Source organism: Rhagoletis pomonella, unplaced genomic scaffold (assembly GCF_013731165.1).
Source record: "Rhagoletis pomonella isolate Grant_MI unplaced genomic scaffold, Rhpom_1.0 Rhpom_scaffold_00012, whole genome shotgun sequence".
Taxonomy (NCBI): Eukaryota; Metazoa; Arthropoda; class Insecta; order Diptera; family Tephritidae; genus Rhagoletis; species Rhagoletis pomonella.
Window position 1 is genome coordinate 8409081 of NW_023458566.1, and position 24171 is coordinate 8433251.

The 24171-nt window shown below is 34.5% G+C and overlaps 2 protein-coding genes across 3 annotated transcripts in view; both read left to right on the plus strand.

Moving 5' to 3' along the window:
• The first annotated feature begins 3227 nt into the window (after positions 1 to 3227).
• LOC118747445 (transcriptional regulator ovo) lies at positions 3228 to 9864 on the plus strand. Of its 2 annotated transcripts, none has more exons than XM_036481491.1 (2): positions 3228 to 3397; positions 8515 to 9864. In XM_036481491.1, the coding sequence occupies exons 1-2, from the start codon at positions 3290 to 3292 to the stop codon at positions 9232 to 9234; spliced, it is 828 nt and encodes a 275-aa protein (XP_036337384.1). In that variant the 5' UTR covers positions 3228 to 3289; the 3' UTR covers positions 9235 to 9864. The 2 variants fall into 2 exon arrangements, with proteins under 2 accessions (XP_036337384.1, XP_036337385.1); XM_036481492.1 differs by lacking the exon at positions 3228 to 3397 and adding an exon at positions 3554 to 4293.
• Positions 9865 to 20479: 10615 nt separating this feature from the next.
• Positions 20480 to 24171, plus strand: part of LOC118747569 (skin secretory protein xP2) — a 6477-nt gene continuing 2785 nt past the window's right edge. Inside the window, exons 1-3 of the mRNA XM_036481619.1 lie at positions 20480 to 20491; positions 20562 to 21012; positions 23887 to 24158. Of these exons, the coding sequence (XP_036337512.1) occupies positions 20480 to 20491; positions 20562 to 21012; positions 23887 to 24158 (735 nt within the window). The remainder of the gene's footprint in view (positions 20492 to 20561; positions 21013 to 23886; positions 24159 to 24171) is intronic.

Below are 24171 nucleotides of genomic sequence, written 5' to 3' on the forward strand. Positions count from 1 at the left end.
TTTTTTTTTTGTTTTAAGCATTTTGATTTTGCTTGAATTTTAATTAGTTCCACGCGTTAAGCCAAATCTGCTTGACGATTTGCTGGCACTGTCGCTTGTATGCCGTTGTTGTTGTTGATAATGCCGTTTAATTGGCTGTTATTCTCTTAGTGTTGTTGCTTTTATTTTTTTCAATACTTTGAGTTTTTTCCGTGTTGGCAACATTTTTAATTTATTTTCTATTTCTGCAACTTTGAAGTATCAAAAAAATGGTGTTGTTGTCTTTCAACTGAATCATCACGTGGTTATAAATATAATATAAATAGAATGAATATCTAATATTTTTTTTTTACAATTTGACGTCTTTCGAAAAAAATCGAGAGAATGAATTTGGCATGCATACATATATAACGACTGCAATTGGAGTTCACATAAATGAATGCTGAAGATCAGTCGCACGCTTGGGCCGTGCTGGAAATTTTCAGGCAAGTGGTCTGCCGAATCAGATTGCAGTAAAATCCGCTGTTAACATAAATATATATATGCTCTGTGTTTTCTTTGAATGAAACTTGCGTCTAAACTATATCTTTATTCAGAATAAGAAGCTCTGATCTTTCTTTCCACCTGCAGTAAGAGCACTCAGTAATTTTTGGGAACTTCGACTCCATAGAAGCGGACCTTTATTTACACATATTAATCCTGTCAAAGGGTAAAAATAACATGAAATTAAAAAAAAAAAAATCATAACTAGGTTGCCAAAATACATAGCTAGCAAATAGGATAGAAGAATAAACATAACAAGCCCAATCACTCGACTTCAGTCACTTATGTAAGGAGTTATAAGGAGTGCGTCACTAGAAATTAATGTATGCATTTTCGAGTATTACTTTTTTAAATATGAGCAGCGAACAAAAATCGCGTGAAGAAATTGTGAAAATTTTTGTAAATAACCCAAAATGGACAAACAAGACTGTATCACGGATAATAAAAAAGTTTAATGTAGATTCTAGTGTTATTCTTAAGAAAGGAACGGGACGGAAAAAAGGATGTGGTGACCGCAAAAAAGTGGAAAAAGTGGTGACAATACTGAAGATAAAACCTAATCTCTAGGGAAGAAATATTGCTCGGGTGGTGGGATGCTCAGAGCCATATGTGCGTTGAGCTAAAATAGAAGCTGGTCTGAAGACCTACAAAGTGCAAAAAGTACCGGATCACAATGCAAAGAAGAACGATGTGGCTAAAATACGTGCCAAAAAGCTGTACAAAAAAAGCTGGACAATGAAACATATGTACGTACTTTCTGACTTTTCTCAACTTCCTGGTCAAGAGTTTTTTGCTGACGATGCTAGAGAAATGTCGCGGAAAAATTTAGGATACCAAAAAGAACGAAGTATCTTAAAACAATTCCTCGTTTGGCAGGCTATCTGCAGTTCTGGCATGAGAAGTAAAAGTTTCGTTACAACAGGAACAAATATCACAGAAACTTAATGTAAACCATTTTTGCATCACCATGGTGTGTCTACCTTCTATTGGCCTGATCTCGCCTCATGTTACTACAGTAAAGGAGCTCTTGAGTGGTAGGAAAAAAATGATGTCGTTTTTGTGCCTAGAAAATCAAACCCTCTTAATTGCCCAGAACTTCGGCCAATCGAGAGATATTGGGTTGCAGTAAAAAAAGGGCATAAAACAGACATCTAGGAATGTTACAGATTTTCGGCGTAAGTGACATTCTGTAAGTCAGAAAATGCAAGAGGTTACCGTTAAGGCTGTAGTGGGAGGTATTCCAGATAAAAGTCAAAAACTTAACGCCTCAAAACTAGTTTTTGTAATCGAAATAAAATTATTACAATTGGCATTAAATTTTCTTTCGTAAATGATAAACTTTTTGCAAATCGAAGAAGTAGTTGTTGAGATATGCCATTTATTTTTTTTGATGCTCCAATTTTTAGTGACGCACCTCTTATGTATACTATATAGACTGATTCAAATTTAGACCACTTAGATCCGTGGCTCTATGAGAAGCCATTGCAGACATTAAAATGATGTTATATTCCATACCCAATTGCTTTCGTGAGCCTTTCAAATAAAAAGAGATTTTCATTGTTACCTCACACATAGCTGGTTTCAATCAATTCCTCTTCAGTTTATAACCGCTCCTATTGGATAACCTCTTATTTGATATTTAGTTGGTAAAATGACTTTTTTATTTTCTCACACTGGCAGCTTGAGTTCTTGCGAGTGCTTAGTATTAGTACTTCCAAATGACCTTAGTTTGCCCGGAAAAAATGTATTTATTGAGTAATGAATTGTGTGAGTTACCTTCTTAAATAAGTAAATGCATTAGCAACTTTAGGATCTTATATTCAAAATATTCTGTGTACATTTTCACAAAGGTATTTTGCAAAGAATTATTTGCAAGAAAAAAATAAGCTCTTAACAATAAGCTGCTGCATCATAATTTATAAGCTTAAGCCGCCTGTCATACATATAAATCAGGTAGCAGTTCATCAGTCTAACGCTATTTCATACAAATGAAACCTTCTTCGTCTTAAATAATGATTACCATGAAATGCTCTAAATTACCTATGTATTTGTGTAAGGTCAATTCAATGAATACATTTTCACAGATATATCCAAAAGCTTAAACTAAAAGCAATCACGTGGTATACAACCAACGAAATAATTCGCAAAGGGGGAAGTACTTAACAAAAAATTGAATTGGCAAGCTCTCAGCGCCTCACAATTACATAAGCGAACTAGTTCAGAGTGCACTTAAAATATTAAGATGCAAAGTCCACTAATGAAAACAATTTTTTAAAACTGAACAATATGCAAAAAAAAATTTAACTGCTTTCATTACAAGCGCAAAAGCAAAGGTTGTTGTGATGTATTTAAGAAACTCAATTGAAACGCGATAAAATAGTAAAATAGCTCCAAAAATGTGTCATGCATAGACAATTTGCAATTAATGAAAAAAAAAACACAATGAATTCTGCTTACGCCACTGGCTTATCCACTAAATTGCATGGCTCATCACGAACAGCCAGCGCAAGAAATCGCCAGCCACAGTGGACAGCAAATGCCGAAGACAAACGACCAAAGTCAAAGCGGACCAAAAAAAATGAGTGCTGCAGGTAAAGGTGCGCGCTAAATAAAAGCAAAAACAAAAACTAAACACAAAAGTAGAAGAAGTTGTAGATTACAAGCTTACGGCTACTTGGGGCCATTCAAGCGGCTGATGAGCGACCGACAAGCAGATGAGCGGCGATTGACATTATCAGCTGAGATAAGCACGAACGTTGACTGGAGCATGCCAACAGCAACCGCGACAACAACAGCCACAACAGCAACCACAACAACAACCGCTACGAAAAACGAATCATGTGACCTGATGGCGCTGAACAATAGGCAAAAGCAGGTGAGCAACAAACAAACCACAACAACAGCAACAACAACCAGTTGACCAGGCCGAAGTGGTTTAAAAAAATTAAGCAAATTACAACAAAAAAAAACCCAAAATTTGTATAAAAAGTGAAACAAAAGTAATAAATAAGCGAACGCAATGTGAACGAAATTCAAAATTGAAATACACCAATGTGAATGAACGTATCAACTGGCAGAAAAAATTATTTATTAAAACGAAATGAAATACATATGTATAGCAACAAGAGACAAAGCGTTAAATTCCTATAAAAAGCATCTTTAGTTTGCGAACAAAGTTTAATCAGTTAAAAAAGCTCAACAAGGTGACAACGTGCGACTGTTTTAGCTGTATTTGATTGCAGTAAACAGAAATCAGAAATACGAAAATAGGAAAAAAATAAAAAGAAACAAAAACGAATATTAAATATAGAAGTTATTCGAGTGCAAACATAGCTGAAGCTGGCTGGCTACAACGAACAGTCGGACCATCGATTTGGCGATTGAATGCGCGCGGCGATGCGTTGCAATGCGTGTTGAGTGTCAATAAAGGAGTAACCAGCTGATCGGGAGTATCTAAGTGTGTGTGTGTGTGTGTGCGCGCGAGCGCGGTGTTTTGCATTGTGAAAACAAAAGACTTAAGCGACAAACTTGCTGAGAGTTCTTCTTCAAAGCAAATAGACTTTTAAGTGCACTTTGCAAAAATCAAAAAAAAAACTAAGAAGTGTGAAGAAACTGTTGAATTGTGCGATAATTGCAAAAATGATAAATTGAATTGCTACTTTTATGACAAGTAAATCACCGTTAGCTTCATATTATAACACACATACAACTTAGCAAACTTTTGACATCTGTAGAACAACAGAAAAATAGCAACATAAAATGTGGTATCATGTGAGTGACAAATTACAAAAAAACAAAGTTTGGTAACAAACTGCATACATACATACAAAAAAACGACCAAAAATGTGCTTCCTGTGCATGAATTTTCTTGAATTTTCTTGAATTTTTATAACAATAGCCTTTGGCTTAATGAAGCGAAACTAAAAAAAAAAAAACACAGAATTATATATAAAAAAATAAGTTGTTTTTAAAATATTTGCATATTTTTATTTTTTTTTATTTTTTTTTTATAAAAAATTTTTTTATTGAAATTTAAAAATGTCCTTTAAAAAATACAACGAGTTTTAAGTTCAGCGAGAAACTCTGAAAAGGAATTTATATCAAAATGTGCTTAATTCAATTCATTAAAACTGGTTTTAAATTCTTCTATACTGCCAAGCCGCCGTTGTACAATAAGCTTTATTTGTCTGGCGGTATAATATCGTCACTTTATAGCTGATTCAACAAAGTTAATTTGAACTCTTTGAAATTGTTTTAAGTGTTCCGTTAACCTATTGAAATAAAACAAATCAATAAAAGAAGCGGCCACAATTAATTTTAGTCTATTGCATAAAGAAAACGAATAAATAATAAGAAATAAAAGGGTGTGCTTAGTTCAGTGGCAGGTGCTGGATTGGAACATAAAGTGACCCTTGAATATAAAAGTAGTAATGGTATCCTCTTATGCAGTTTTGCGGCGAAAACGCTGTGCTTTTCTTTATTTGAAAACTTTAATTAGCTTCAAAACTAAAATAAAATATTCGACTTTGTTTATCCATGCTCAAGCGATGCGGTTAGCAGCGATATACATATACACATACACAGAACTTTGTCTAGTTGCATAATTTCTCCTCCTTAGGTAGCATCTATATAAAAATTTGCAGTTTATTGTTTGACTTCGGAAGACAGTCTAATGATAATAGGTTTAAAGAGCTTTATGAAGTGACATTTTCATAAAGCAGTTAAAGTCATGTAAATTCTTTTACATTCAGAAGATGCTCATGAAAACTTCCAAACGCTCACTCGCCCATTAACTACGGTTATTAACCGACTGAAACACTTGCTATCTATCCTAATTAAATTGGGGAGATCCAAGTATCCCGAACAAGTTTTTTGAATCGCTTTGACAACAGGCCCAGACATCGACCCCGAAAATATTTAATTATATCCTCTTCATTTTCATCTTCACATTTTTGCTGAGAGAACTCATGAATATTTGTTAATACAGAATCTGCGTTATACATAATAGCATAGGAACCTGTGACAATGCCAGTGGGAGCTTTTGCTATCTCATCAACTGGAAAAGTGTCTTATTATTTAATTGAATATGCCCAGAAATGTTCAGCAAATCGTACAAAACCTATTTTATAGAGTTCGTAACAGAAAAGAAAAAAATTTGAATATGATAAAACGACGTGAATGTTGTGTTTTAAGTAGCCTCAATTCGAAATATTTATGTATTTCTTTCAGTACAAATATTCAAAAATATTAACTAAAATGCACCGACTTGAAATAATACGACTCTACTCTGCAGCCTCTGTAACATACATATATCTTAGCTGGAAAGACTCTGCAGTCGATTGGTAGATGAAAAGACCCTCCGATCTGCGCGATTATTTTTTTCATTTATTTTCATTATTTTATCATACGTTTACAAACACTGAACAAATTTTAACAGTTCTTTTACGAGGCTCGTAAATTTACAAGCTTTGCGAGGTGCACGAGGCTTTTACGAATTTAAGGGAAGACCCCTATTAAATTTCATCCGATTTCGATGTAGTTTGTACTCTATATTTTATTATAAACCCCTAAATATAAAATATGGGGAAAAGTGGATCACCATAAAGTCCAGAACTCACAAAAAATGTGGGCACAGTCATTAAATGTGACGGAATTTTGGTGAATTTTTGTTTCCTGCTTCACACACTCAGAATACAAAGGTTATACTTTAAAATAACAAAGGTGTAAATATTCCCTTTCCTCGCAAAATTTCGTGAGATTTTTTCATTGTTCGAAAAATTCTTTTCTCGAAATTATGCAAAAAGAGGCTGAAAATGAAAAATTAAGAAAATTGAAAATTATATGCATTTGCAAAGTCGGCAAAGAGATCCAATTATGTATTCCAAAACCAAAAAAAAATACCTAACACATACGTCTAGTTTCAAGACCTGACGAACCGGTACTCAGACTTTTTTTACTAATACTCTTTGGCATCTATATTTCACAGTGAATTTTTTGATAAATCAAATAGGAAAATACCAAATAAATGATAAATACCTCCACCTGTATTCTACGATACTTAATATAAACTTGATTACATTTGGAAAAGAAACACTTGCTTTAATGGGTTAAGCGCCAAAAGCAACTAAACTTATTAGTCGGTAACGCGCCGATCCATATTTCTTTAGGGAAATGTACCGTTCGTATTTGTATTTATGATTTGTAACTTCCCCGCTCTAAGCCCAACCAATTTTTATCAAATGCCACCATGACGTTTTTGTACCTGCCTCAATATAGTCGAAACACTGTGCGCCGGTTCCTTACTCCACACCAACCACTATTAGGACTCAGTCCCGCTCTTCTCTAATCGGTAGCCTTCTAATAAAGCCCCAAGTCTGGATAGGTAGGAGTTTAACCCTCTACACTATCTTCCCTTACCGAGAGTATATATGTAAGCCTTACTGTGTGTGTGGTGTTTTGGTGATATAAAAATAATGCAAATTTTTTTTCCTAACGGTGTTGTGAATTTTCTTTCATATAAAGAATGCTCGAAAATTTTTTCATATGGAAGAAAATGCGAAAATATTCTGAACAAAAAGTTCGAAACTTCCAGGTGTTTTTGTTCGTGGTGAAATTATAAACAGCTTTCTCGCTTTACTTTCCAGACATTCGGCTATCTTATTTAAATTTTTAAAGGAAAATTTTCTATTTCTATCTATCTATTTCTCGCTTTGATTACTACACCTGGTATAATTTCAACATGAGGTTTGTTGAATTTTTATAATTTTTGCACAAAGTTTTTTATGCGGATTTATATTACCATACATACATTCATTACCATACAATATTAACACCTCAATATTTTTTGTTGGGTGAAATATATATTTTTTTAACATTCTTTATTGGAAAAAGAAGACACCAATTTTTATATTTCGTCATGATATTCGAAAATCTCGAAAAAAAAATTCCCGAAATTTTGAACTCACGGATATGTATGTTTTTCCAATTGTTTGCAGTTAATAAACTATTTGCCGGAGAAAATCAATCAAGATATCGAAATATGCGTAATAACCTCGGGTTGCCATGAGAGTGGGAGATATATTCAAATAAAAAAAATATTATAAATTTTATGTACGCAGGTATGAAAAAACTTCTACAGTTTTGGTGTTTCCATTCTCAAATTTTTACAGCGTACGCCATAAATTTTGACAACTATTTAGGCTGAAAAAAATGAAAATCGAACTTGGTATAGTAAATAAAAAAAAAATCAATTTTTTAATGAACATTTTAGTTTTTTATTTTAATTAATCTCACACTATCATGGAAAGCCGATACCTTAACTGATTTTTTCCGACAAATAGTTTATTTACTACAAACGATTGAAAAGATACTTCTGCATGAGTTCAAAATTTCGAAATTTTTTTTCGAGATTTTCAAAGATCATGACGAAATAAAAAATTGGTGTCTTCTTTTTTTCGATAAAGAATGTAAAAAAATATATTTCAACCAAAAAAAAACATTGAGGCGTAAATATTGTATGGAATGGCCCCTTTGCTGTTGGTTACACAATGTGCTAGAATTAACATAGAATATTAAACATTAAATAAATGAAAGACAAATTTCCGAATCGGGCCATAATATCGCTCAACTTAAGCACACCCAAGGGTATCATAGGAGTTGTATGGCGACAGTTTTCGTTATTTCCCTGAAGTATTTTTGTAAGTGCTTGACCAATTTAATTTGGAGCCTAGTAGGTTGCTAAGGTATTTCGATTGCCAGGACTGTTATTTTGTTCTATTTTGGAGAGGCCCTCTTAGAGTTGCCGCCAAGGGCGTCCTCCATTAGCCCACTTATCATTCACAAGAATTTGCTTGAGATAAGTATTATTATCTTCCGCACAAGCAAACATCACAAAAATTTGTTACCGAACTTTTAAGACCCCCTGTAATTATAAAAAAAAAAATGCATTACAATTATTTGATAATTTCTCACTAACCTACATTCTCTTTTCAGCAACTACCAATGCGCTTCTGTGCCGCGCTCACATTCCTACTCGCCGCGAATGCCGCACAGTTGCCACACTACTCGCAAAATGCACCCTTACGTTACTACCACTATCCGACGCCGCGTCATCAGCTCACCTTTCCCCAACATTCGCAACATCAACAGCGGCATCAACAGCCATATCAACCAAACTACATCAGCTATGCGCAAACGCATCAAAGTTATGTACAGCAGCAGACGCGGCAACAGTACCATCAACAACAACAACAACAACAAACATATCGCACACAATCCTCACAGCCAGCAACTTCGTATTATCACAACTCACAGCATTTGCCAGCCTCAGTAACGCAGAAATTTGCTGCGCCAGCATTGGAGAATGTCGCATTCACATCGGCCTTGACCAATCAAGGTTACACATACGGCGGCGGCAGCAGCAGGGGCAGCAATGTAGCATCATCCGTTTCCTCTGCACGCGCGCTACCCGCGCCCGCTGCAGTACCGCTGCCTTCGTCCCTAGTGGAAGCTGTGGCTGCTGGCAATGATATAGCACCTGAAGGCGCCATTGACACATCGGATGCTTCCGTCAATTTGAAATTGCCGCTGCCGGTTAATATAGCGCCGATCAAGGTCGAACCGCTGCCGCTGCAAGAGGGCGCTTCCTTCAATGAGCTAGCGAATGGCGTGACCTCTTACGGTACGGTGTATCCACAGCGCAAGCGGCGATGAAAACGAACGACAGTGAACGAGTAAGGGGAATGGGTAATGTTGGATGTGCTGTGCTGGTGGAGGGAACGCGTGCGCGGCGAAGAGAGGCTCTTTCATTTTGTTTACTTTAGATGTGGTTAATGTCATATGAAAACAACAACTCGGCGGTTTGATCAATGCTTGAACGCAACGCCCCAACAGCCAACGGTCATCACCACTCACCAGCCACCAATTTTAGTTTAAGGTCTTCTCCTTAGAGCGCTAATTTGCTATTTCGATAATTATTTATAAGTAACTGATGATTATATGTTTCTAACGCGATTTGTCGATAAGTTCCATCGAAAAGGTGATGCGGCAGCAGAAGCCGAAATGAAATTCTTCTACACATGCGCACATTGCATTGAGCAAGTCAGCGTTTTTTTATTCAGTAAACTCGTATGATATGATAATTAAATTAAATTTTTATTTTTAGGCCATTAAATTTTTTATTTTTTTTATGAACTCTTTTGTTAAAACAAAAAAAAATCATTTGTTTTTCTGTCTGTTTTGTATCACTCTCATTTTGCGCGAATGTATTTAGCTTTACATGTGGTTAAAATTAAAAACAAAATACATGCTTGCCATATTATTTACATACCGACAAATACAAAATAAAAATGAAAAAAAATAAAAATACACAACAAAAAACGAGCGTGTGACTTTTTCTCGAAAATTTGCAAATTAGTAACATTAACGAATTAATCCGTTCACTTTATTGCGGTGGGTTATTGGTGAGCTTCAAAGTCAGCAGTTTGGTATTCTCTAATGGCGTTTGGAGGTCGAATAATTAAAAGGTACACACATACATACATACTCACATACAGATTAGTGGAATTTTTTTTTTAAAAGAAGATTCATTCATTTTCACGCCATATTTATTGTTGAACTCTGCTCGGAAGATGAACTTTTAAATCACTGCCGCTGCCAGCACTGGCTTGAAGGCTTCTCATTTGACTTTTTCGCTCGCATAATTGACTGGCATATTTGTTAACTTTCTATTGTTAACTCTATTAATCTTATTTATAACGTCACAACGTTATAGTATTTATATGAAGAAGAAGCAATTAGCATATAAAATTGAAGTAAGCTTTTATAGGTTTCGATGCGTTTGTCACAAAAGCTTATCGATCACAATTTAACTGATTCTTTTATTAGTCTGTAATTAATCTTAACAACTCTTGGATGTTCCTTCACTTACTAAGGCAAGATTACTCTATCAATGCCGCAGTTTTTTTTTTGTTTACTATTTGTACCTTTCACTTTAAAATATTTTTTATTTTTTGCAAGTTTTTCTAGTTTTGACCAGTCAAATTCTTTTTGGGAGTGACGTTCGAAATCCAGTAGTGCTGCTGCTCTTTTGGAACTATGAGATAAGCAATTAATTTATGCACATATGTGATCAACATAAACTGAAAATTAATTTCCACAACTTGTTCAAACATTATGTATGTATGTATTAGTGGCTTTTTGAGACATGCGAACAATTAAAATTGATTAAAAATTGCATACCATATCTAAAAAAAACGGTGCCTTGGAGTGTTTTTTAACCGGTTGCGGTTCTACCAAACACACAGATCGAAACTAGTATTGAAATATGTATTATCAAAAGCTGATAAAATTCGTTTGCAGTTCTACATATTAGATACATACACACATACATATGTATTTTACATGAATGTTTGAAACAAAACAATATTTCTTCTTCAAAACGCTTAGTTTGAAAGTGTTTATCTACAGAGTTGAGTGTCCCGCTAGCGGTATACCTACGGTGACCATAAATATGAATTGAAAATGCAGGACATATTTTCACAAAACATACCTACATATGTACGTATGTATGTATACAAGTTTAGACATTGGATTAATAATTCAAAAATATATATATTTTCTTTGTTATTTTTATAGCACGCATGTAAATACATATGTATGTATGTAAACTTTGAATATCTTCATTGGTATTAATCTTTTTTTAATGAATTTTATAAAATTATAATACAACATATCATAATTACACTAGTTTACATGAAAAACTAGGAAGGTTTTGTTCCAGGATGTTTCGATTCGTATGCCTTTGTGGGCGTGGCTGGTGCCTGAAATTCGAAAAAAGGTAGTTTTTTAAACTACCACTGAGATCGCACTGCTCATTCCATACCATTCGTGTGGAAAGCAGTAGAAGGGCGTTAAAACAAGCTTTCTTTTTCATTTATGAAATATAAATATGTCATAACGTTATCGCCTAAAAACTAAAAATCGGGCTGCTGAAAATATTGATTTCGAGAATTTTCCCAAAAACTGATCAGTCGATTTCATTCTAGGTTTCCTCAAGCTTAGCCCCAAACCTTAGCATTCATTTGGTATATAGCTTATATCTGGGAAAACTCTTGCTGTGGAGATATTACGATTCAAATTGAAGCAAAAAGGGTCGAATGGTTAAAAATTAACATATTCGTCTAATTTGGTTACTTTAAGTTATAAACGTAACATACCCAATTTTCTGTAAAAACCTGTCCATTCGCCGATGCCACCAAAAACTGAAATTCCCTGCAAATCCCGCGAGTTGACTTCCCTGCACGCGATACGTAATTAAATAAATAAGAAATCGTTTTACTTTTGCTGGTTTCTTTGATTTCTTGTACATACATAAGCATACATATATGTACGGATTCAGTGTGAATGCAAGTATATCGTACTGATGATAGAAGTGAAACTTCTTTAAAAAACTTATATGTTTCAATGGAATTGAATTCAAAGTTAAATATTTGAATAAATCATTTAGATTTAGATAGGGGTTTAGATTTTCGTTGATTTTAGATTTGCTATCCCAAAACAATTGATATCAAATAAAACACCTCTTTGAGGTAAAATTTTCGAGTGACGAAAGCTGAACTAGACACACAAAATTTATGATTTCAATTTCGTGACGAAAATTATGCGCATTTTTTAACTGCCCTAGAAACTGACGCAAAATAGAGTTATTATTCGGAACGTTACGAAGTTCTGTCTACTCTTAGAAACACAACATAAAAAATTAGAACTTTAGTAACGATTCGCATGAATAAAACTATTTTGCGTCAGTTTCCAGGGCGGTTAAAAGAATGCGTATAATTTTCGACACGAAATTGATATCATAAATTTTGTGTTTCTAGTTCAGCTTTCGTCACTCGAAAATTCAACCTCAAAAAGGTGTTTTATTTGATTAATATATACACGAAACTATGGGCTAAATATAGATAAACTGCGTTTTTAGTTTTTCACTTTGACGTCACGATTTTTGTTAAAAGGACTTTAAAAATTTAACAAATTTTTTGAATTAAAAATATTTTCGATACTTCGAAGTCCTTTTAAGAAAAATCCTTACGCCAAAAATAAAAACTAAGTACGCAGTTTTACTCTATTTTTTCCATTTTTTTCGCGAATATGATAATTTTTTTTTGTATGTAAATACTCAAACTCGATGATATCACCAATTATTCGGGAGAATTCTGAAATTCATCCGATTGGTATTTGTTCGGCCATCCATGGTAGCTGCTTAAATTTCCGAGAATTCTTTATTTGTATTTCTTAGCTTCATTCACCAGATCAAAAAACTAATACGATGTTTGCATGAGGCGTTTTTACAGGAAACTTTTGTTGAAAGCAACAATCGCCTGGAGTGAATGGCCTTTCAACTAATCGCTTCCAATGCAGCCGGGTGGCAGCCAACTTTTGATTCAAGTAAACGCCTCTAAAATTGCCTGTAAAATCTTCTCATGTGAACACCATTTATGGGTAATAATTTTTGTATCGTTTAGTCATATTCATAAAATTAATTTGAAGGTTAATGTGATCAATCGGCTTTATATAAACTAGATGCGTCTATCATGCGTTTACGTTCACTAAATTAGTGATGGTCGTAAATGCCGGTGACCTTTGGGGGAAGCTGTATCCAATTAAACACTTAAAGCGAAAAGAATAGTTTTCGGCATACGTTAATGTATTAACCGTCATTCTAGTTACTCGTATTATATTACATATATATTGACAAAAAAACTTAGCACTTATTACTATAACTCTAAAATAAAATAACCGGAAATCAATGAAACTGCTAAAATTATTCTTGCTTTAAAAGATTTGATTATTCGAGCATTCATAAAAAATCTATTAGTATTCATGCTGATATATTTGCATAAAATTTTCATTAAATTAGGCTTAGAATTTGATGACAAACCACCATAAATAGCAGTAAATACTTTTTGGTTATTTTTGGTCTTTTTTTGTTGTTGCTGTTCTTGTAGAGTTTTACCTTAAGCGGTGATTTAAAAATAAAAAAAAATAATACATTTTACGAATATTAAAGCAGAAGGTCATTGGTTTTTGAAAGCAAAATTCTTTTTGCTAGTAACGAATGAACTATTATACCAGTATTTTTGAGCGCTTTGATAGATCTTCATTTAGAAAATCCACAATAACTAACCGCTACACGATTACATAAAAATAGGTTGATGTTTAGCCAACCAGCAATGATACTTTTAAGTCCAAAATTGGAGGCGCGGACAGAGCAAAACGGTTTTTATGCTAATATATCGCTTGCTCCAGTATTGGGAATAATCATATGGGGGATTCCATGCAGCCGTACGCGACATTTGTACGCCTTTGGAGTAACATAAATCTCTCAAAAATTTAAGTAACTGAAAAACAAGATTGCAAGATTGAAAAATATAAGCATTCAAAGCATCCATTCAAAACAAAGTGATAACGTATGCGACAAAAAAAGAAGTGGTTTCAAGGCACATATACATATTTGCGAAAGTCTGCGAATCATGGAAGGTTTTCTTTTCTTTAAAAATTACTAAACTAGGCTAAATAATGTACCTTCACAATCCTTCCATTTTTATAATAGAAATTATCTCTGGTTAGTTTTTATTAAAAAAAAAATACATAACAACGAACGCGACAGATTTTTCCCCATACAATATTTTTACTAGTACCACATACTAAATTAAATTTTAAATTTAATTTTTTAAGTTCTTCTCTCCACCGTTTCGCGTTTTCAAAACCTTTTTCCGACATCTGAATACGAAATTTAAAGTTTACATTTTCATGGAAAGACCCATATGTTAAAACATTAAACAGATATTTTAAAATACTTTTCAAAATGAAAATATATTTAATGTTACCTTAAAGCAGAATGGCCCTGTTCTTATTTTTATACATTTTAACAACAATAAGTATTTGCCCAACTGTTATAAAAAACATTCCACAAAAAATCCAATTTTTTAAGCAAATGAACATCTATATTTTTTTGTTAATACGAAAAAAAAGTAATGCAAGATTTTGGCTAATAAAAATATTTTGAATATTCATTTCTTCTCATTTATTATTTCAGCTAAACAAAAGCAAATAAGTACGACTGCATTAAGTTAACTGGATTTAACGTTTTTTCGTTTCTACCCACATTCGATCGAAATTTGGCATCTGATTCATGTTTCTTTTCTCTTTTAGACTAAAATGCGAAAAGAAACAAAAAACCGTAATAAGACTGTTGAGCGTCGAAGGCGTAAAATCCGGGCACATGACATGACAGCAACAACAGTCACACATATCTATGTACGTGTGAATATGTAGAGTATATTTTTATGGAGAATAAATAAATAAAAAATTTAGATCCGTGTAGTCAATGAACTCTCGCAGAGTTTTTGTAAACTTATTTAAAAAAACGGACCGAAAACATTATCTCGTGATAGCGATCTAGCACAAATAGTAATAGACGAGGTAATTTCATGCTGACGGCGGTGCGTCTTTTAAAGGTGTGTCTACATATTCTAAAATTAATGGGCCACTAAAAAACTTACAGTTGCACGCATCTAATCTAATTTAGTGTTTTAATTGTTTTCGGCAGATGCAAAGCAATCTTCTTCAACTAAATGAGCAGCTATACATACATATGCATACAGATATATTTATATGTATGAAGGGGCGAAGTTGAGGTGGGTTAAAAATCACCTGCACAGATAGCGTTGCTGCATGTGAACTTAGTTTTTTAAGTTTTAAGTTATGCACTCCTTCGTTTTTCATTGACCTACATTTATTGCTTTTATGTAGTTCAAAATATTAAAATATGAATAAGTTGAAATAATTAATGAATATTTGATGAAGCGTAATTTCGTAGCAGACAGTCACTAAAGTCATTAAACGAAATATTTCACAAACTATGCTTGTAGAGTATATTTAAATCAATTAAAGTTTAAACAAATTTGTTTTACTTTTCTAGTAAAAAATACATGTAGTTATCTTTTTACATGTGAAGCAAAATATTTACGCAAGTCCCTCTTCAATACGCCTCTGTTTCGCCTACATATAAGTAAGCCTTCATACGGTTTATTTACATACGTACAAACATTTATCAGCTAATTCAAGAATTTATTATTTTTATGAAGACAAAATAAGCAAAAAAGGAAAAGTCTGCACAAATTCTGAAACAAAGAATAAATTTGTATAAGTACGAGTATTTCAAAAATTTTTCGAAATATATATTTTAAAAGACAAATGAAAAAAATTTGTTGTTTTATATGTAGCTGAAGAACTCAGTGAGAGGGGATACCAGTATGTTTGCATGTATATAGTTACACAAATATGTATTTATATAAAAAAATATTTATTGGACCAAAAAGTGGTGGGTAGGCACTGTGGCCAATGGTAATCAACTTTTACCACCTGTGCATGGTTGTAAGCCATTAGCACCGAAATTCAAAATGATATTGTCTGCCATTTACGTTTATTTATTTATTTTTGATAATTTTCATTTAAAATATAATTCAATCTATAACAAATTTATTTAACTTAAAAAAATTTTCATCAAAATTTCCAAATTTTTAAATTGAATTATGCAATTTTTTATCTTATTTATTTTTAGTCTATAAAGTGTAATTTTCAAGTCGCTAAAAATTACCATTATTTTTTTTTAGAATTTTTTTGCAAAGGGTGTTGCGCATTTCCTCACATATGTATAACGTGTGATCAAAATCTATTTTATATGAAAAAGAGATTTTTTGTCGGCCACTGTCGTGTTAGCCCAACATCAAAATATAAAGAACAACAAAGTTTTTTTAGTATGATGAAATGTTCTATCACTTTTTAGTTCTTCGCTAGAGCTTCCCAAACATTGCCAACATACGATTTTTTGGACACATTGACCACGTTTTTCCCAAAATCTGTAGCTATTGGAAACTTTATACCTACGAATTCGCAATCAGCTAAAAAAAAAATCTATCAAAAACAGCAGAGGTCTTCAACGATTTTTCTTTGCACTTTAGTCCACTTATTCTGTGGTACTCTTAAATCGCAGCCGGGAAAGTAAGAGACTATACCAGATTTATTTCAAGCAAAATTGGCAAAACTTAGTTCCTTCTTCAGCTTTCGGAATGCTGTCAGACCCGATTTGTTTACCGGCCAGCGAAAACTAATTTGAATAATTGCACACAAGTTCCGTTTCAAAAGAACATAGTATGTATGTATGTACAATCCACTAAAGTTAATAAAAACGACAGAATGTATACATACGTCACTCATACGCCATGTTGGCCTTGAAAGTACAATGACACAAATAAGCCCAAAGTAAACAATGAGACCTGCAATAAGTGTGCTTGCACATCTCTGAGAGTAAGACTTTGAAACGTTTTTGCGAAGAAGTGTGTCACATTTGTCATTCCCCTTTATTGTACATATGTATGTACATATTTTCGGTGACTGGCAATTAAATACAGAAAAATTAAATTAAATAAGTATTTAAGCTAAAAGAGTGTCACTTCTGACTAATGGGGGCAGTAAATACTCAATCCATTTCGTATGCTCGTTTCCCACAATACACAATTCAAGAAACATACCAAAGAATGACGAAAGTGGCGTCCTCTAAAATTGATTTGAGGAATAGTCAAAAAGTGTCAGCTATTTTTGCGCTGATTGGAGGCAAAAAATTAGAATAACTTACCTTTTACAATAAATGGTATAAAATGTTACATCATTTTTTTTTTTGTACAAATTAAAGTTTATTTAAAGCAATTTGCATCTGAGTGCGAATTAAATTAGCGGCAATTAAAAGACATAAAACACAAGCGAATGCAGAAAGACACCGCGAGCGAACTAGTAAATAACACTTTCATTTTTTTTTGCGCTGAGTTTGACATTAAAATTAAAATTGTTTACTCAATACTTGCATACACACCTAAATACATACATACATATATGCAGTTATGTATGTTTATAATCAATATAACAAATGCTACTTAACTGTTACCTTCACCTTCGTTTCACAAATTTTTATTTAAGGTTTAATCAATTTCTTAATTATTATGCATCTACGACAGCGACGGGCGTGTATGGCCAGGTGCTTCTTCAAGCACAAAATGCATATCAATACAAACACACATCATACTCACACATACACATATACATACATACATACTTTCTAATAAATACATAGCTGATATTATTATTTTCATAACAACGCATAGACTAGTTGGACTTCCAGTGCCTTGTCAAAGAAGCGACTGGCCAAGAATACTTATTTGATTGTTTGTTTGTTAAGCTTGTCAACCGAAGCGAATAATGCAAAGTTGTTTGGTCGGTTCTATGCGTAATTGATGAGCGCATTTGATTAACATAAGAGACATCTATTTACTGAGTAATATATACAGACAAATATGTAAATATATGCATTAGCATATTCATATATATTAGCAACAACAAAACTTTTGCTATTGGTGATAACCACAATCAAAGACAGAACAAGGCAAGGCTTATCGTCCCCTAAGGGTGAAAAGGTTTTAAGTCCATTTTTTTCAAGTATTCAGGAGAGATGAAAAATAGTTGTAGTTTCGTATTCCCTGCCATTCTGCACCAAAATTTAATTTTAAAAAAAAATGGACTTGGCGCCTTTTCACCTTTAGGTAGCGTTATCTACTTAATTGTAGTAGTAGATAGTATGACGCTCAGCTTAAGTTGCGTAAATATTTTTATCTCAACGTAACCGGAAATTGTTTTTGGCAAATAGCAAGACCATTGATACGGTGAATTTAGTCAAATAATGGCGATTAAAAACAATGGTTAACGGAAATAAAAGTTCTTTGAAAAGGAGAGAAGAAGGCATACCGAGGCATAACTCAGCTGATGACAAACATATCTTTGCCAGGAAATGAAGTAAATTTATTGAAAAAATGGTACAGGTAATGTGTAATGATAGAGTAGTAGTGTGGTAATTGTAGTACTTGTGGTAATAGGCATAGTAGTGCTAAAATTAACGATAATGGTAATGGTTTTCTTTTGGTATGATATAGGTAATGGAAATCGTAATGGTAATGGTAATGGTAATGGTAATGATAATTGAATGATATGATAATGGTAATGACATGGTAATGGAAATGATATTGATGATGGCATTGGTAATGACATGGTTAATGGTTATTGTGTTGGTAATGGTATGATTGTTGTATGGCAACGGTTTGCTTATGGACTGGTAATGGTTGAGTAATAGATAAGTTGTTGGTAATTGTGTTTTGATAATAATGCTAATGGCATTATAATGACAATGGTATAGGAATGGTATGACAATGGCATGGTAGTGGTATTGTAATATTATGGTAATGTTATGTTTATGGAGTGTAAATGGTAAAGTAATTGTATAGTAATTGTATGGTAATGTAATGGTTAAGTTATGGTAGGAGTATTGTAAAGGTAACAGTAAGGTAATGGTATGGTAATGGCATGAATATAGTATGTTGATGGTGTGGTAATGGTAATGTAAAGATAAGTTAATAATATGGTAATTGTGATGATTTTTTTTTGTATAAAATGGTCCCTACAATAATGTCCCTAGCCACAACAAATCTCATTAGAAAACATGCGTCTATATTACATAAAACTTTTGACTTTTAATTTTTTTCAGAACACTTCGGGATTTTTTCTCCTCAGACCGTATGGTGATTTTAAGTGACTTTTCGGGATGTTTTAACTCTAAAAGGGTACTTAATCATTAGTTTGATTTTTAAGTAAAAAAATTTTTAAATTAATTTCTGATCAAAAAGTTTTATTAAAATTTCGAACTTTATTTTTTTTTTCTTTTTCTTTTTTTAACTTGTCACAGATGCAATAATTCAAATTCTATTCCAAATTAGCAAATATACGGCGTGCTTCACTGCCCCTGGAACGTATTTTTGTGTCGTTTGGTACCCGTATTGTAATATTTCATTTATTTTATCAATTTGATTGAATAGAAATTTTCAAACAGGTGGCAACGCTACTAAAAAATATATTTGGCTGTAAGCCTTCTTAAACCTCTTTCTTTTGACAGCCATATTGCTATATTTACTCTATCCTTTTTAAATTTTCTTAAACTGCAATTTTCAAACAGGTGGCAACTCTCTAATTTTTTTCTTTCTATATTTGGGCCTTTAGCAATACATTTGTGAAAACTGCATTCAATTCCTTGCATTTGTTTTCGTTCGAGTGATACGCATACAAACATACAGACAGACAGATGGACAAAAATTCTAAGAGTTGTTGATTTGGCTTCTCCTGGTTCTCTAAAAAAGACCCGCATATAAATTTCTCTTTAATATCTTTAATTTATAGACATCGGCCTGTTTCAATTTTATTATATGTAAGAGATAATCGTAAAAAGAGGATCTGGATTTATTTTCTGTTTGCATACGTACTTTGTTTAATCATCGAACGGAATTTCTTTACTTCCTATAGGAAACCACTGCAAAATGTTGACTTTCTAAATCAACGAATAGCTTAAAGTGTGTAGAAAAAATGCTGAATCCAGGGTGAGCGCTATCGCCAATTAGTTGCGAAAAACTCCTCCACATCGCAAATGAAACACAAATCGCCAATTAACGACCATTTCTGTTACCATTTCACGTTTTAGTGCCAATAGCGCATATCGATTACATGTCCACTTTTATGAATTTATATTTGTGCTCTTGCAAGCGGCTTGCAGCAAGCGATATTTGATATGCATGCGCCGTATAACGGAGTGGCGTAAATTAGGCGAGGTCTTCTGACGCACTCGCTGCTTTTATTTATTTACTTACAATACCCTCAATCGAATTTGGTAAAAATTTTGCGAGTGACTTAACAATTGCAGTTCACTTAGTTTTTCGGTATAAAAGGTAGTTTTATTTGGCAAGGGCAGCATACCACCACCACAGTTCCTACAGCTAAGTACAAGCAAACCCTAAACAAAAGCAAAATGTTCAAATTCGTAAGTGTTTTCCGAAAATCTCTGCTAAATTAGCACACAATTTTTTTTCAATAAATATTTCTTCTTCCAGGTGACTGTCGTTCTTGCCGCCCTCATCGCTTGCGCCTCAGCCAAACCCAGCATTGTGGCGCCATTAGCAGCAGCTCCTTTCGCCGCCCCTGCCTACGCCAACGCTCCACTGTACGCCGCTGGTGGCAGCAGTCAAATTGATGTTCGCAACAACTACGATGGCACACTATCTTCGTACACCACAACACCATTCCACTATTCCGGACCCTTCTCCAGCCGCTATGTTTCGGGCATTCCAGCTGCCTATGCTGCTGCCGCACCTGCTCCCTTAGCCGCGCCGTTAGCTGCTCCAGCTTTTGCTAGATACGCTGCGCCAGCTGCTTTCGCGGCTCCCTCTCCATTGGCTGCTCTACCAGCTCCGTTCGCCGCTGCGCCTGCCCCTCTGGCAGCTGCTCCTGCTCCTTTTGCCGCTGCGCCTGCTCCTTTGGCTGCTGCACCTTTTGCCGCTCCCTATGCATCCGCTTTCGCTGCTCCAGCCCATTATGCGTGGTAGAAAAGTGAAAATTCCAGGAAGTAGTGGATAATATAAGAACGAAGATTGTTGGCATTTTGCTTGCAAACTAGCTCCAATTCGAACTGATTACATCTATTAAAAGAATAAAAAATTTATATTGAATATGATATAATGCATTTCTCTTTAAACTTTGGATGACAGCGTCACAGCTAACAAAAATTGATGCCGGGGTCAACAAAAGCTGCACACTCTTGACATGAAAGATCATAAAGTAAAAGTGATTCTAAGGAAAAAGTTTGGGTTGTGTTGATTACCAAATGAGTGCAGCCTACATTTTAATAAAAGGTACTTGAGTAGGTATGTACATATATGTATCTACATTTGTACAATGCAGGCCTTAAAATTGCCAAAGAGATGGGAAGTGGTTGCGCTCTTTTGTGACATCATTTCTCTCTGTAACTTACGGATGCTACTCATCGTATTAGTTTTTCTTTCGGAATCGCTGGAATACGATTAGCCCTTCGGCGCAAAGTGTTCTATTTTGGAAAAATCTCGAGAACAAGAGCTTTAAAGATGGAAATTCAGAAAAAGCACAGCCTTTACCTTTAAAATGACCTCCAAACATATAAGGCTTCAAATTTTTTTCTTTTTTGACTTGAAACCGGTACGCAGTGAACGTTTTAAATTTCCAAGGCATCCATTACGATGGTCGCAAAAACCGAAAAAAAAGGATTTTAAATTATTTTTAAAAAGTTAATTTCAAGCTGTTTTCAGATAGAAAACATACAAAAAAATAAAAAGGCTAACTTTTGGCGGCCATTTTAAAGGTCTCATTGAATGAAAAATTACCTTGAAATCGAAATCGACCTTCGAAAGTAATTTTTTTTTAATTTTTTCTATTTTCATCTAAAACCAACATACAATTATCTTAAAAACATTTAGATTCGTTTGTTTACTGCGACCATGGAAATAGATTCCTTCACACTGCAACCTGGATTCAGTTTAAAAAAAAATATATATATTAAAACCTTCTATTTTTGAAGCTCATTTTAAAAGCCTAGCCAATTTTTTTATCCAACAGTACTCATCGACTGAGTCGCTCTTCCACCACAAATCCGACAACGAATTTGCGCTTTCATACATGGCAGCTGTAGTAACAGTCGCAAAGTCCCCAAGCTGGAGGTTCGCCTTTCCACATTAGCTCGTCTCCAAACGGTCTAGCTTCGTGACTTTTTAATGCTACCTTTTCTATAAGTCATTTTCATATATTTAGTATTCTAGGGGGAAAAAAATCGATTTTATAGAAGTGTAAAAAAAAATTGTACCCGAAAATGTTTGACTATTGAGAATAATCTTTGGAAACTCGAGCAGCCAAAATGAAAGCCTAATTTAATTGCAATGGCAATATATATTCAATTTTGTGACTTCCGTCATAAAAGCGGTCGGCAAAATGAGCACCTCTTATTAATAAATACCTTAAGGCATCGCTTTTTTGGTAAGCCTTACCTTTGGCAGCTGTATTAGAAGACTTTACAATAGCTCTGCCATTCGGAAGCAGACGTGGTTGTTTAAAAAAAACGGCAGTGTGTAAGGGACAATGTTAAATTGTTAACATTTTTAGTGATCATCTGGTCACACTGGTTACATAGAGGATACTTGGCGTAAACACCGGAAGTCCTGGGCTGCTCCAACCGGATGCAAAATACATGTTTTTGGTCACTTGCTGGTGAATGGCGATCAAAAACTTTCCCAACATACGTTGGCCTCTGCATCCGGAACCATCCGCCATGCATACATTCATTTTTTTAGATTTTGCATGGAAAGGCCATCTGTTGGCTGGTGCACTTAGGCTCAACACTGGCCAAGATGAACCCTTTACTTAATACAGATAAACGTGTTCGTAACTACGGCAGTGAGGGTGCCCTCGGCCACAAGAAATTTCAGGGTCAAACTAAATATTATGAGTTTTCTTAAAGTAGTCAGACATTACCAATTTATTTTATTAAGTCTCCAAACAAGTGCAAGTGTGTCAGCACTAGTTTATGGAAATGTAAACACAACATACACAATTTTATTAATACTTATGAATAAATATTTACATACATACATATGCCCATAGCAGAAGAGCACACGCGCTGTGACATAATCAGCGCAGATAATTGCAGCATATTTTATTGCATAGAAGACTTTGCACCCAACTAAAGCAATTTTATGACGAACAAATTAATTAATCGAATAGTTTAATGTAGAAAAAATCAAAATACCTCAACGGAACTATTGCGCGCATACATTTTTCCGACCTTTCCTATCGCATTGCATATTAAAGAGTCAATGGGCGCTGGCTAACACACAATTTACCACCGCCGCAAATGGTCACCTACAAAAGTTTATTGGTAGTAATTAGCGCCACAATGGAATGGGTTTGGTCGAAAGTGAAATGTCCGCCAGTCAGTGGGTGGTTGAGTCATTTTGGGCAACGTAACTATATTTTCATATAAATTGGCGCATCAAATATTAATAATTCATTAGCAAGGTAACATTTGCATAGACAAGTGGGCACTTTGGTAAGCAACCAGTAAACTTTAAACTCTAAGAAAAATTAAGTAAAATGGCGCACATGAAAATTGTAAGTTTACTTATTGCATTTAAAAAAAAAGAGTATTGCATTTATTAATTTATCCTTTTTATTCCTTTTCGCAGGCTTTTGCTTTGCTAGCCATGGCTGCATTGACCATCGCTAAGCCATCACATCCTTTTGCGCTGCACACAGCCATACCAGATCATTTCGATTTTGCACCACCTGTACTGCCGCCTACGCAGTTCCATGCCGCTGCACCCGCTCCTGAACCCTGGTTGCCCGCACCCCATTTACATGCCGCTGCAGCCGCTCCTGAACCCTGGTTGCCCGCACCGCATTTCCATGCCGCTGCACCCGTTCCTGAACCCTGGCTGCCCGCACCACACTTCCATGCCGCTGCTCCGGCACCTCTACTGCCTGCACCTGCGCCATTCTTCGCTCCAGCGCCATTTTTCCCAGCACCAGCCCCAGTTCTTCCCGCCCCTGCACCCATCCTCCCAGCTCCTGCACCCGTTCTACCAGCTCCTCTCTTGCCCGCTCCCGTAGTACATCATCATCATCATGTTGTGCCTGCCCCCC